This window comes from Mytilus galloprovincialis, chromosome 10, assembly GCF_965363235.1.
Source record: "Mytilus galloprovincialis chromosome 10, xbMytGall1.hap1.1, whole genome shotgun sequence".
Classification (NCBI taxonomy): domain Eukaryota; kingdom Metazoa; phylum Mollusca; class Bivalvia; order Mytilida; family Mytilidae; genus Mytilus; species Mytilus galloprovincialis.
The window spans coordinates 69,794,328-69,807,476 of record NC_134847.1 but is presented as its reverse complement, the minus strand read 5'-3'; the positions used below and the strand labels follow the sequence as shown (position 1 = coordinate 69,807,476).

General features: G+C 31.2%; 1 protein-coding gene across 2 annotated transcripts in view; it reads left to right on the top strand.

Moving 5' to 3' along the window:
* LOC143048257 (neuroglobin-like) overlaps positions 1–12,631 on the top strand; it is a 47,137-nt gene extending 34,506 nt beyond the window's left edge. The window contains exons 2-3 of one of the 2 annotated variants that reach the window (XM_076221823.1): positions 6,604–6,848; positions 12,022–12,631. In XM_076221823.1, the coding sequence (XP_076077938.1) occupies positions 6,640–6,848; positions 12,022–12,391 (579 nt within the window). In that variant the 5' untranslated portion in view covers positions 6,604–6,639 and the 3' untranslated portion in view covers positions 12,392–12,631. The remainder of the gene's footprint in view (positions 1–6,603; positions 6,849–12,021) is intronic. The other variant, XM_076221822.1, reaches the window with a different exon arrangement.
* Positions 12,632–13,149: the final 518 nt, after the last annotated feature.

The following is a 13,149-nucleotide window of genomic DNA, read 5'->3' as shown; positions in this document are numbered from 1 at the left end:
AATAATAGTGTTTCCGTTATTTCTAGCGGCCACTTTTATTCATTCACGAAACTTCTCTTCGTTACCTGCTGAAGAAAAGGAATTGAGGTTACAAATAATCAAGCTATACTACAAACATGAGAACAAGCAACCAACTGTTCCATAAGGGTTAGTTCAATATTTTTTTTAATCTGAGTTTTTTTTTTTTTATTATGATATAGAGTTGTTATCATGATAAATAAAACAATCGAACGAAAAAAGAAAAAAACAACACTTCATGAATTGCATTCATCTAAAGCGTTTTTATGGATTACTCTTACTCAAACAATCTGCTCATTCTTGTTTTTCCCCATCGTTGTATCTACTACTAGAAATTATGTGAATCAACATTTTCCCCCTCAAGGAAATTAAACCTAACGTTTGAAGTCATAATTTAACAAAATAATTGTCAGCTTGCATTATTCGGTTCTTTACTGTTTAGTTATGAGAGTTATGGGAAATTACTGTTTACATCACTTTAATTACAGACCTTTTACTACAGAGTAGCTCCGTGTTGAAGATCGTACTTTTACCTTTAATGGTTTATTTAGTACAAATTGTGACTTGGACTTATATCTCTTTACTAGCTGAATATAAACAGACAATATTTTTATGTACCATAACTGACATGATATCAGATGTTGCAGTATAGATTAGCTGAAAATAATAGTTGTTGATAATAAGAAGTAATTCATAATACATTCACTGTTATGAAAATTCATCATACAAGCAACACCATAATCCTGAACTGTAAAACGACTTCTAAACACATATACATTAAATCAATATAAAACATTTCAAATATAATGCAATGGACCATTTCAGAATCTTTTGATTTTAAAAAGACGAAATAAAGTACAAAGTTGAAGAACAATGAGGACCAAAAATTCCTAAAGTTCTGCCAAATGCAGCTAAAGTAATCTATTTCTGAGATAGAAAAGCCGTAGTATTTCAATCATTCAATGTTTTGTAAGCCAAGAAGATGGCTACCAAAGATATAACGAATTACACCAATACAACAAATAAAAATATTGAATTCCATGCAATATGGTCACCAGAGTGAAACACACTTAAGTCGGATAACACCAATGCAATCCATACAAATACTGAATTTCATGGTCACCAAAGTAAAACAAACATAAGTAGGATTATAATGCTAATGCAAACCATACCATACTGGATTCCATGGTCACTAGAGAAAAACAAATATGACCAAGGTTCTCTGTCAATATAAGTATATACAATGTCTAAATATTAAGGTTATAAAATGCAATCATTAAAGTTAGTACAGTGAGGGTTTGGATGAATACAGAACGGACAAAACCTGCAGAGTAATAGGCAAAAAATAAAATAAAGACAAAATAGTTAAGTTTACAACTAATGGGGTTTGAAATATAAAGAATACAGAATAGAAGGTAAAAAAGTAAACAAATTGAGAAAAAATGGTTAAAAGAAATGATAGACCCCAACCAAGACCATCTTCTTTCATACCGATATTGAAAGTATTTAAAAGTTTCTTGTTTCGATAAAAAGAAATTGAATATTATAAAATAATCCATTTTGCTTTTATTCTTTGATTTTCCTTTACTTTACTTTTAATAGTTTTAATTTTAATGTCATTCTTTTGGTTGTTGTTATGTAAAGGTTTACACTAGAGTTATTGGTTTACACTGCTTATCTTTCAATCAATATTGGTTTTCATTATGTGATTTTCTCTTAATTTTAATAGTTTTAATGTTTTAATGTTATTCTTTCTGATTGTATCAATGAAAGGTTTTACTCTGCTCGTCAATACAAAACTGATTATTTTTCAATAAATCGTTAAATTATTTGTTTAATTTTAAATTTATAACAGAATTTATAATTAATAATTTAGCAATTATCGATTGTTTGCGATGTGGTGATAACGGGTTCTATAATAGGTTTTGTGAATAACATATTTCATTGTACTTTAACGGTACGAAGAAAATAAATCCGTGTTAAAAAGCTGAGATGAAAAAAAAAAAACAACAATTGCGTCAAATGTTGTAAACTTTTGAATATTGTAGTTTTTACTAATATATCTTATATACAGTAATTGTTGACCCTATCCACGAAAGAAAAATAAAAGTTATTTTATTGTCAATATAAGAATAAGAACATGTGGTATGATTGCCAATGACAGACAATTCACCATCAAAGAAGAAATGGCATATACAGTTTGTTTTCAACTTAGTGGTTGGAATGTTACTTTGGTATCTTTAATCCCTCTTTTATTGCTTAATTGCAATTTTCTTTTATAAATGTCCTTTGGTTATTACTTAAGTTTATTATATCTCAATAACCATCCCTACTTTTTTCTCTCAATTAGATTAACCTAAATTAAGGGCAACAGTAGTATACCGCTGTTCAAAACTCATAAATCCATGGACAAAAAACAAAATCGGTGTAACAAACTAAAACTGAGGGGAAACATTAAATATAAGACGAGAACAACGACACAACATTAAAATGTAACACACACACACACACACACACACACACACACACAGAGAGAGAGAAACGGACTAAGAATTAGAAAAAATCCTACAAGAATAACAAATATATTATCAAAACAAAATACATGAATTTGGGATAGATAAGTTCCGTGACACGTCTTATAGTAATGTGAATACACACTTAAAAATAAGAGAAAACAAACGACTCAACGCAAACACAACGTTAAAATGTAACACACACACAGAAACGAACTATAATATAACAATGGCCATACTCCTGACTTGGTACAGGACATTTTTAAAGGAAAAAACGGTGGGTTGAACCTGGTTTTGTGGCATGCCAAACCTCCCTCTTTTATGGCCATGTAAAATATAGCATTAAAATGACAAGCTTCATCGCCATTATTTTTTCACATTATTTTTTTAATCATACAGTTAATAATAGTGTTGCATGACAAGATAATGGACGTCTAGGGTGTTGATATATGTTGCAACTGATTAATGACAACTATCATGTTTCTAATGAAAAATGGTGCCTTAACATGTATAGAAGAAAATCAGTCTGATTTGAGATACATATAAACCAATCGATTGACAATATCATAACGGGATCGAAAATAGTTCGCATCATTGCCCTATGGTCTTTAATTAATAGGTCTCAATGGCAATCAATACACATTTCCTTAATATTTCTATACATAGGTTAGACAATACTCATGATTCTTGGTTATACCATTATATGTTATGAATAATTTTATACATAGGTTAGAGAATACTCATGATTCTTGGTTATATCATTATATGTTATGAATAATTTTATACATAGGTTAGACAATACTCATGATTCTTTGCTATACGTTATGAATATTTTTATCCATAGGTTAGACAATACTCATGATTCTTTGCTATACGTTATGAATACATTTATACATAGGTTAGACAATTATACTCATGATTCTTGGTCATACGTTATGAATATTTTTAAACATAGGTTAGACAATTATACTCATGATTCTTTGCTATACGTTATGAATATTTTTAAACATAGATTAGACAATTATACTCATGATTCTTTGCTATACGTTATGAATATTTTTATATATAGGTTAGACAATTATACTCATGATTCTTGATTATACGTTATGAATATTTTTAATCATAGGTTAGACAATTATACTCATGATTCTTTGCTATACGTTATGAATATTTTTATACATAGGTTAGACAATTATACTCATGATTCTTTGCTATACGTTATGAATATTTTTAAACATAGGTTAGACAATTATACTCATAATTCTTGGTTATACGTTATGAATATTTTTATACATAGGTCAGACAATTATACTCATGATTCTTTGCTATACGTTATGAATATTTTTAAACATAGGTTAGACAATTATACTCATGATTCTTTGCTATACGTTATGAATATTTTTAAACATAGGTTAGACAATTAAACTCATAATTCTTGGTTATACGTTATGAATATTTTTATACATAGGTCAGACAATTATACTCATGATTCTTTGCTATACGTTATGAATATTTTTAAACTTAGGTTAGACAATTATACTCATGATTCTTGATTATACGTTATGAATATTTTTATACATAGGTTAGACAATTATACTCATGATTCTTGATTATACATTATGAATATTTTAAACATAGATTAGACAATTATACTCATGATTCTTGATTATACGTTATGAATATTTTTATACATAGGTTAGACAATTATACTCATGATTCTTGATTATACATTATGAATATTTTAAACATAGATTAGACAATTATACTCATGATTCTTGATTATACGTTATGAATATTTTTAAACATAGGTTAGACAATTATACTCATGATTCTTAGTTATACGTTATGAATATTTTTATACATAGGTTAGACAATTATACTCATGATTCTTTGCTATACGTTATGAATATTTTTATACATAGGTTAGACAAAGGTTAGACAATTATACTCATGATTCTTTGCTATACGCTATGAATATTTTTAATCATAGATTAGACAATTATACTCATGATTCTTTGCTATACGTTATGAATATTTTTAAACATAGGTTAGACAATTACACTCATGATTCTTTGCTATACGTTATGAATATTTTAAACATAGGTTAGACAATTATACTCATGATTTTTGGTCATACGTTATGTATATTTTAAACTTAGGTTAGACAATTACACTCATGATTCTTGGTTATACGTTATGAATATTTTTAAACATAGGTTAGACAATTATACTCATGATTCTTAGTTATACGTTATGAATATTTTTAAACATAGGTTAGACAATTATACTCATGATTCTTTGCTATACGTTATGAATATTTTTATACATAGGTTAGACAATTATACTCATGATTCTTAGTTATACGTTATGAATATTTTTATACATAGGTTAGACAATTATACTCATGATTCTTTGCTATACGTTATGAATATTTTTATACATAGGTTAAACAATTATACTCATGATTCTTTGCTATACGCTATGAATATTTTTAATCATAGATTAGACAATTATACTCATGATTCTTTGCTTTACGTTATGAATATTTTTAAACATAGGTTAGACAATTACACTCATGATTCTTTGCTATACGTTATGAATATTTTAAACATAGGTTAGACAATTATACTCATGATTTTTGGTCATACGTTATGAATATTTTAAACTTAGGTTAGACAATTACACTCATGATTCTTGGTTATACGTTATGAATATTTTTAAACATAGGTTAGACAATTATACTCATGATTCTTAGTTATACGTTATGAATATTTTTAAACTTAGGTTAGACAATTATACTCATAATTCTTGGTTATACGTTATGAATACTTTTAAACATAGGTTAGACAATTATACTCATAATTCTTTGCTATGTGTTTTGAACATTCAAAGTGAGAGGTGTATCTATAATGTTTTCCCCTAAAGATTCATTAGATTGATAAATCAAGTCATTGTATATTACATAAAATATTTTTTAAAAAAGGCTGACTCTTAAATCTGGTGTATTTTCCATAATGGATAACATTAAACAACCTTTAAATCATATCCCGGTTTTAACCAATTTCTCAATTTTCAATTGTTTCATAATATACAAGTCAACAAAAGAAACGATACATGAGTTTTTTTCTTTCTCTTGTTTTTATTCCACGGAAATTGTTTTGTGGGTTTCACTTGTTAGTACAAGAGTTCACTATACTAATTAATTTACATGTCCCATAATATCATTAATGTATAGCATTAATTTCACAGTATATGAAAAGTCATATCTACAATGAAAAATTGAAGGGAAAAACTGATTTCCCATTGGGCTGACAGTGGTCAGTATGTTCTAACAACCAATATGGGCTTATAATTTATATACCTTCTAAGGCAACAGAATAACTGTTTTTGATTTTTGTTCTAAATTCCTGTACGAAGTCAGGAAAATGGCAATTGTTATCTTATAATTTGTTTATGTGTGTGTTGCATTGTCATTTGAATTTTTGTTGCACTTAAATGTTTCTGATGTTTCGTTGTGTTCTTCTTATATTTGATGTGTTTCCCTCACTTTTAGTTTTTTACCCGGATTTGTTTTTTCTTTATCGATTTATGACTTTTGAAAAGCGGTATACTACTGTTGCCTTCATTTACCGGTGATTTTTTATAACACAGTATGGTCCACCATTTGTTATTGTTGCTGTTTTATATCGAGGTATATGATTACATATTTTTTTCAGAAGTATAAGAATGACTAAACGTTGAACGCTGGATTTTAGAAATCAAAAACTACACGCAACAAAAATCCGTTAACTTCGATTAGACTTTTGATAACAGAAGTAGTAAAATAGTTTATTAAGAGTTCAATCTTGATTTCAACACTATCATGACTTTCTTCAAAGGGCTGAAATTTTTAAGATAGGGATACCGTAGCTATCGATATCGTGACAAACTTGAATGACTGAATGAGGACTTGAAACTAATCGGTCGACGAAAGGGATGTCGCTGGAGTATATATTTATATACATATATGTGTGTGTGTGTGTGTGTGTGTGTGTGTATTATTCAAAGCATTACTTTAGTCTTTTATTTGCAGTTATGAAAGAATATAATCAGCCACGTCTGGCCAGGAATGGGATGTGATGGAAGCAAAGTTGCAGATGTCATAGATACAAATCCGGATGTGCCTCCGGAAGAAAACGATTTCTCTGAATTAGTTACAGACACGATTAGAAGCACGTGGCCTTTGTTGTCAGACGATATAGAAAATACTGGCATTAAAGTGTTTCTCAGGATATTTTATGAGGAACCAAAAATAAGAAATGTATTCAAGCGATTTGGGTAAGCGTTGTTGTTTTGTCCATCAGATAGTCAATAGAGCGTTCCGTATCAGATTCATATCAGTGCTTCTTGTATTTGGTATTGTAAAGACAACCAAGTGTCCTTCAAATTGAAACTGGAGTGTTCGGTATCAGATAAATGTTCATGCTTCTTGAATTTTGTTTTGTTTAGAGTACAAAGTGTCAATGAGATTTTGACTGGAGTGTTCCGTGTCAGATACTTGTCCATTTTTTCTTGAATTTGGTTTTGTTTAGACAACCAAGTGTACATCGTATTGAAACTGGAGTGCTCCGTATCAGATAAATGTTAATGCTTCTTGCATTGGGGTTGTTAAGAAAACCAAGTGTCCTTCAGATTGAAACTGGAGTGCTCAGTATCAGATATATGTTCATGCTTCTAACATAGGTTTTGTTAAGACAAACAAGTGTCCATCCGACAGTCAATGGAGTGTTCCCTATCAGATACTTGTTCATCCTTCTTGTATTGGTTTTGTTTAGACAAACAAGTGTCGTTCAGATAGTCAATAGAGTGCTCCTTATCAGATACTTGTTAACGATTCTTACCTTGGTTTGTTAAGAAAACCAAGTGTTTATCAGACAGTCACTGGAGTGCTCTGTATCAGATACTTGTTCATGCTTCTTGCATTGGTTTTGTTTAAGCCCCAGTCCCACTAGACCACGATCGCACCACGCTCACCGCGATCTAAAATAAATTTAGATCGTGGTGAGGTCGCGGTATGAGCGGCATGAAAATGTAAATTTTCGTTGCTTTCACGATGCTACTACGTCCTCTACGCTTCTACAAAGATCCCGCTACGATTATACCACGTTCTCACCGCGCTTATTCTGCGACCTCACTACGCTTATCAAGATCTTTCTACGCTCTTTACGTTCTCACTACGACCATACCACGAGTTATCCGATTGCAACACGATCTTACTGCGATTATAACACGTTCTTACCACGATTAGCCTACGTTCATAGCGCGATCTTACTACGTTCTCAGCAATAACGTCAACATCGTGTTCCATATCAATACAGTTCAATTCCTTCTATTTCTGATTAAATCGTAGATTTCTCGGAAACATACAGTCATGCCACCAAAATCTACCAGAACACGTGGGCATGGTGGTAGGAGTTGATGTAGAGGCAGAGGGAGCAAAGTAACGAATCCTGATCTAGCAGAGATGTCGGACCGACCAATACAACCTAAATTACAACCTATTGCTGGTCCATAAAGCTCAATGACGATATTTTAGTGAACGATAGCAGAGATGACATAGATGTATCAATATATATATATAGGAAGATGTGGTATGAGTGCCAATGAGACAACTCTCCATCCAAGAAACAATTTATAAAAGTAAACTATTATAAGCCAAGGTACGGCCTTCAACACGGAGCCTTGGCTCACATCAATCAGCACGTTATAAAGGACCCAACATATTACTAGTGTTAAACCATTTCAACGGGAAAACCAACGGTCTAATCTATATAAAAACGAGAAGCATGGTTGAGCCGTTAGAGCAAATGGATAATTACATTCAAACAAACAAAATCTAGGGAGCTTTTTGATATATTTTATGTGAAAATGACAATGAGAATGATGGTCGTAGTGTGAACGTAGTCAGGTCGTAAGAAGAGCGTGATGAGGACGGCAAGGGCGTGATAGAATCGTACAATGATCGTGAACAGCGTGGTATAGTCGTAGTGGAAGCGTAGTTGGGTCGCAGTGAGAACGTGATGGTCGTAGTGAGGTCGTGATAACGTCGCTGTGCGATCGTAGCGCAGTATCTCAGAATAGAATCACGCTTTCGCTACGCTCTCGCTACGATTGTACAGCGACCTTTGCGATCTTAGTGCGCTCTCACTACGCTTCTACTACGACCAGATTTCGCCACGACCGCACCACGATTGTTTTGAACATGTTCAAAGTTGGCCACGCTCTTCACGATCTTGAAGACCTCACCACGACCGTGATACGACCTTACTGCGATCTACACGATCGCACTACGATCATCAAAATTTGCATTTTTTTCACAGATCGTAGTGCGATCGTGGCCTAGTGGGACTGGGGTATTAGACAAAAAAAAATGTTCATTAGATATTTACTCGAGTGTTCCGTATCAGATACATGTTCCTATTTCTTGCTTTGGTTTTTTTTTCAGACAAACAATCATCCATCATATAGTCACTGGAGTGTTTCGTATCAGACACTAGTTCATGTTTCTTTCATTGGTTTTGTTTTTAGACAACCGAGTATACATGATATAGTGACCTTATATTTCCTTTGATATCGCTTTTCAAATATTTCAGTTAATATGTTACTAATTGGCTGTCTTTAGATTTGATTGACATATTCAACATAATCACCATTTAATGGTACCTTGTGATTGGAGAATACAAAAATAGCAACCGGCGTGTGTCTCATATTTATATTCAATCCAATAACAAATACATTTCGTGAATTATAAATAAATCCTCTAGCGATCCGCTTAATAAAAATAAAACTCTGACAGAATCTGCTTACCGTTTAGATGATGTCCTTTCATCTAAACAAAATTGTTAAGTTCAAGACTCCAAATAAAATGATTAATAACTTGACCTTCAACTTATAAAAGACAGTGATACTCAACGCATATAAGAACATTTGCAATATTAACTGTTATAGAAAACCATTTAACTGTAACAGTTATAATTGCTAAAATATTATCAAATGAAAATCCTATATATAAGTAACCATTTGCATAGAATGAACGTAAAACCTACATAATTTCGTCCGAAGTATTTTCTTTCCTCTACAAACAGTACATGATACACTCCTTGCAATCGATATATATGTAAACTGGTGCTAATTTACATTCAAAAGACGCATAACGATAAAAGGGTCAACGAATTTAAAATTTTAAACCTGATTTCGGAAGGAAAAATTGGTTATTATTTAGCGATGTACGATGGGCCGCGCGGTTGTCAAACGGTGTCCATGCAATAACTTAAAAACTCTTTGACGAAATCTTTTCAAATTCAGACGTTGTTACTTGAGACTGAATGAAGGTTAAGTTCAATTGCCACGATTTGTGGTTTTATCGTTGTTGAGGTGTACACCTTAGTAGCGAAAAGTGAAAACGAATTTTACATAGAAATAATAGTTCTACGAATAGCCAAAATTGCTAGAAAGTGGCGTTAAACACCAATCAGTTCATTTATTAATTAGACAGACATCGAACGACACAAAAACAAAAACAAAAACATATTATATAAAAATGAAATATAAAGGATTAAGTGTCTGGGTATATTTTCGATTCATTGTATATAAGAGCCATCTTTCAAAAAAAAAGGTTACTAATAATTTGGCGTTTATATTCCGAAAAATTTAAAAATTTAACCTCCGCCATAGACGCGTGACTCTTGTAAGGTGTATGTGTTAAAGATTTTCAGATTGTTTTAGTCAGAAAATCTTATTTAATTCTTCACATCTGATTTGATTTGAGTAATTTATCTAGAATCTATTTCGGAGGAAAACCTGATGAAAAATCTCATCTAATATTATAAGTTACTAAAGTTTTATATAGCTACTCTTTATATAGTTTTTAATGTCTAATTTTGCTATAGGTTATCATGGTTTTGTCTGGTTTATTGTCTGATAAAAAAATCATGCAGTGCATTTGTGTAAAGGAAATTGCTTTTTGCGGTTCATTTATCATAAATTATTTGGTTTATTCTAAACCCAATCGATTGGCGGCAGGAAAAGAATTAGACTAAGTCATAAATATTTGTAAGCAATTATTATTTCTTTTGAATGAGTGAGTTAGCACAAACCCATGTTTACGGTAAAATTCAAACATAGGAAATACCATTTTAAATGATTTATTGTTCGAAAGGAACTAACATCGATTTCAATCGTTCCTTTTATGCGTGATCTATATGCATTTCATCAAACAAACCATAATGCATGATGAATGATACAGCAATAACATGGTGTTGTCTTGGTTTATCTTGAATACTCTTGTTCAGCAAGATAAACTCGTCTTTTGCTTGATAGGTTGCTATTTTTTTTTTATTTGGACATAAAGTATGAAAATCAAGTTACAGATCTTTACCGAATACTGCATATATTGTTAGCAGCCCATTGGTTTCTATGTTTTACTTTATTTGACTATAAAGGTACAGATCTTAACTAAATACTGCATCTTATCTGTGACAATAATCTCCGACAAAAAAGAAGAAAAATTTCGGATTGATAAACATACAATGTTCACACCGTCTAACAAATGCATATCGATACGTACACTCATAAGCGAGGTCTTGTTCGGACCGGTGGTTTACTTGATTTTTTAAAAGTGTTCATATTGGCAAAATAGACAACTATCATGATCGGTTTGCTTGACAATACAGACGCTAATAGTGTTTAAGATATTAAGTTGTATGTATATAAATCGTATTTTTTATTCTGCTACATGTAAAAACTGATGGCTAAATATATCGAGTCTATATCGTGCGATGCAACGCGGTTAAAACAAAGTTTCAACACATTGTACACGGCGAAAACTGTCAATATCATATTAATTTAAAAAAAAAAAAAAAAAAAAAAAAAAAGGATGTGACATAATTGCCAATGAGACGACTCTCCACTAGTGATCAAATGATATAGGTGTAAGTAATTATAGGTCATCGATCTTATTTCAAGTTCATATTCTAAAACAGAAAGAAAAATGTCATATGATATATAATTACTTATTGATATAATATCAATAAATGTAATCATAAACTAATGAAGGTATGAGAAATTGCATGTATCAGGACATACAATTCAAGGATGTCACAAAAGCTTTAATCAGAGAAAATAAACTTTCAAAATTAAACCTTGTCTAAGATGAATTACATTTTTATCATCGGAAAGTCATATTTTTCACAATCGATGCCCTCGGGTAACATTCCCAGTTTTTCGATTAACAAATCTGCAAATCTCAATATAAAGACATAGGATAAGTACATGTATATCATGATATAAAACGTTTCTCTGGTATGTATACATTTAATTCGCTCACGCAAGTTAAAAAAAATAAAAAATAAAAAATGCGAACAATATAAATGTTAGCAAGATTAAAATACGACGTTTTACAAATAGCTAAATTTGTTATATATAATGTTATTGAATGATGGTTGTATTTCAGAGAAATGGACGAGATTGAACTTCGCAGATCACCAATCTTCAAGGAACATGCGTATAGATTTATGAGAGTTGTTGACGATTTAGTAGATAGTATGGATCAGCCAAAAACACACATTCAGCAAAATTTGATGATGTTAGGTGCCAAACATGCAACTTTTGAAGGATTTAGAATTGAATATTTTGAAGCTTATTCAAAGTCACTAATTGACGTTTGGGAATATACTATAGGAGAAGAATTCATACCGGAAGTTCGAGAAAGTTGGACCGAATTTTTTGATTATCTAGTGAAGTATATGTGTCAAGGTTATAATGTTTTTATCAACGAAACAGACGTGACTTGTAATGGTGACGATCATTTCAGATTCGAATGATGCTCACGTGATCAAATGTATAATGTAAAAAACAGTCACGTGACTTGTAATGGTGACGATCGTATTTCAGATTCGAGTGATGCTCACATAAATATCAAATGTATAATTTATAAACCAGTTGTTATTAGTTTATTAAATTCTTTTCTATTTCGTCTTTCTGTGCCAACTATGCAGATGCAATTTGCTTCATGACATTTACTGCACATCTTTTATTCATGCCATAGAGCAACATTTACCAATTACAGTCTAAACTCATAGATCTTGCAGGTTTAACGTAGAATAAATGTATTTACATAAGCACATCAATTATGAGAAGCTGGGACTAAGCACTAGCCGTTGGGGAAATCATATTTCATATATCATGTAGTAAAAAGATATTTTAATTCGAATGAGATATTTTCATTGACTCAGGTCTTATTTATCATTTGAAAAAAACAATACAGGTTTGTTATCATAGTTAAAGTACATGTTTTCATCTTTTTAAATATAAAAATAAGGAGATATGGTATAATTGCCTTTAAATATAAAAATAAGGAGATGTGCCGAAAAGACAACTATCCACCCAAGTTCAAATGAAGTGGATGTTAGCAGTTTTGGCAACCGTACGGCCTTCAAAATTGACAAAAGCTCATACTGCATGGTCGGCTGTAAAAGGCACCGACATGAAATATGAAAAAAAAAATCAATTTAGAGTACTAACGTCCTATTTTATAACAAAACAATTTACGGAAAACTAATATGACAGACATGAGCCTATG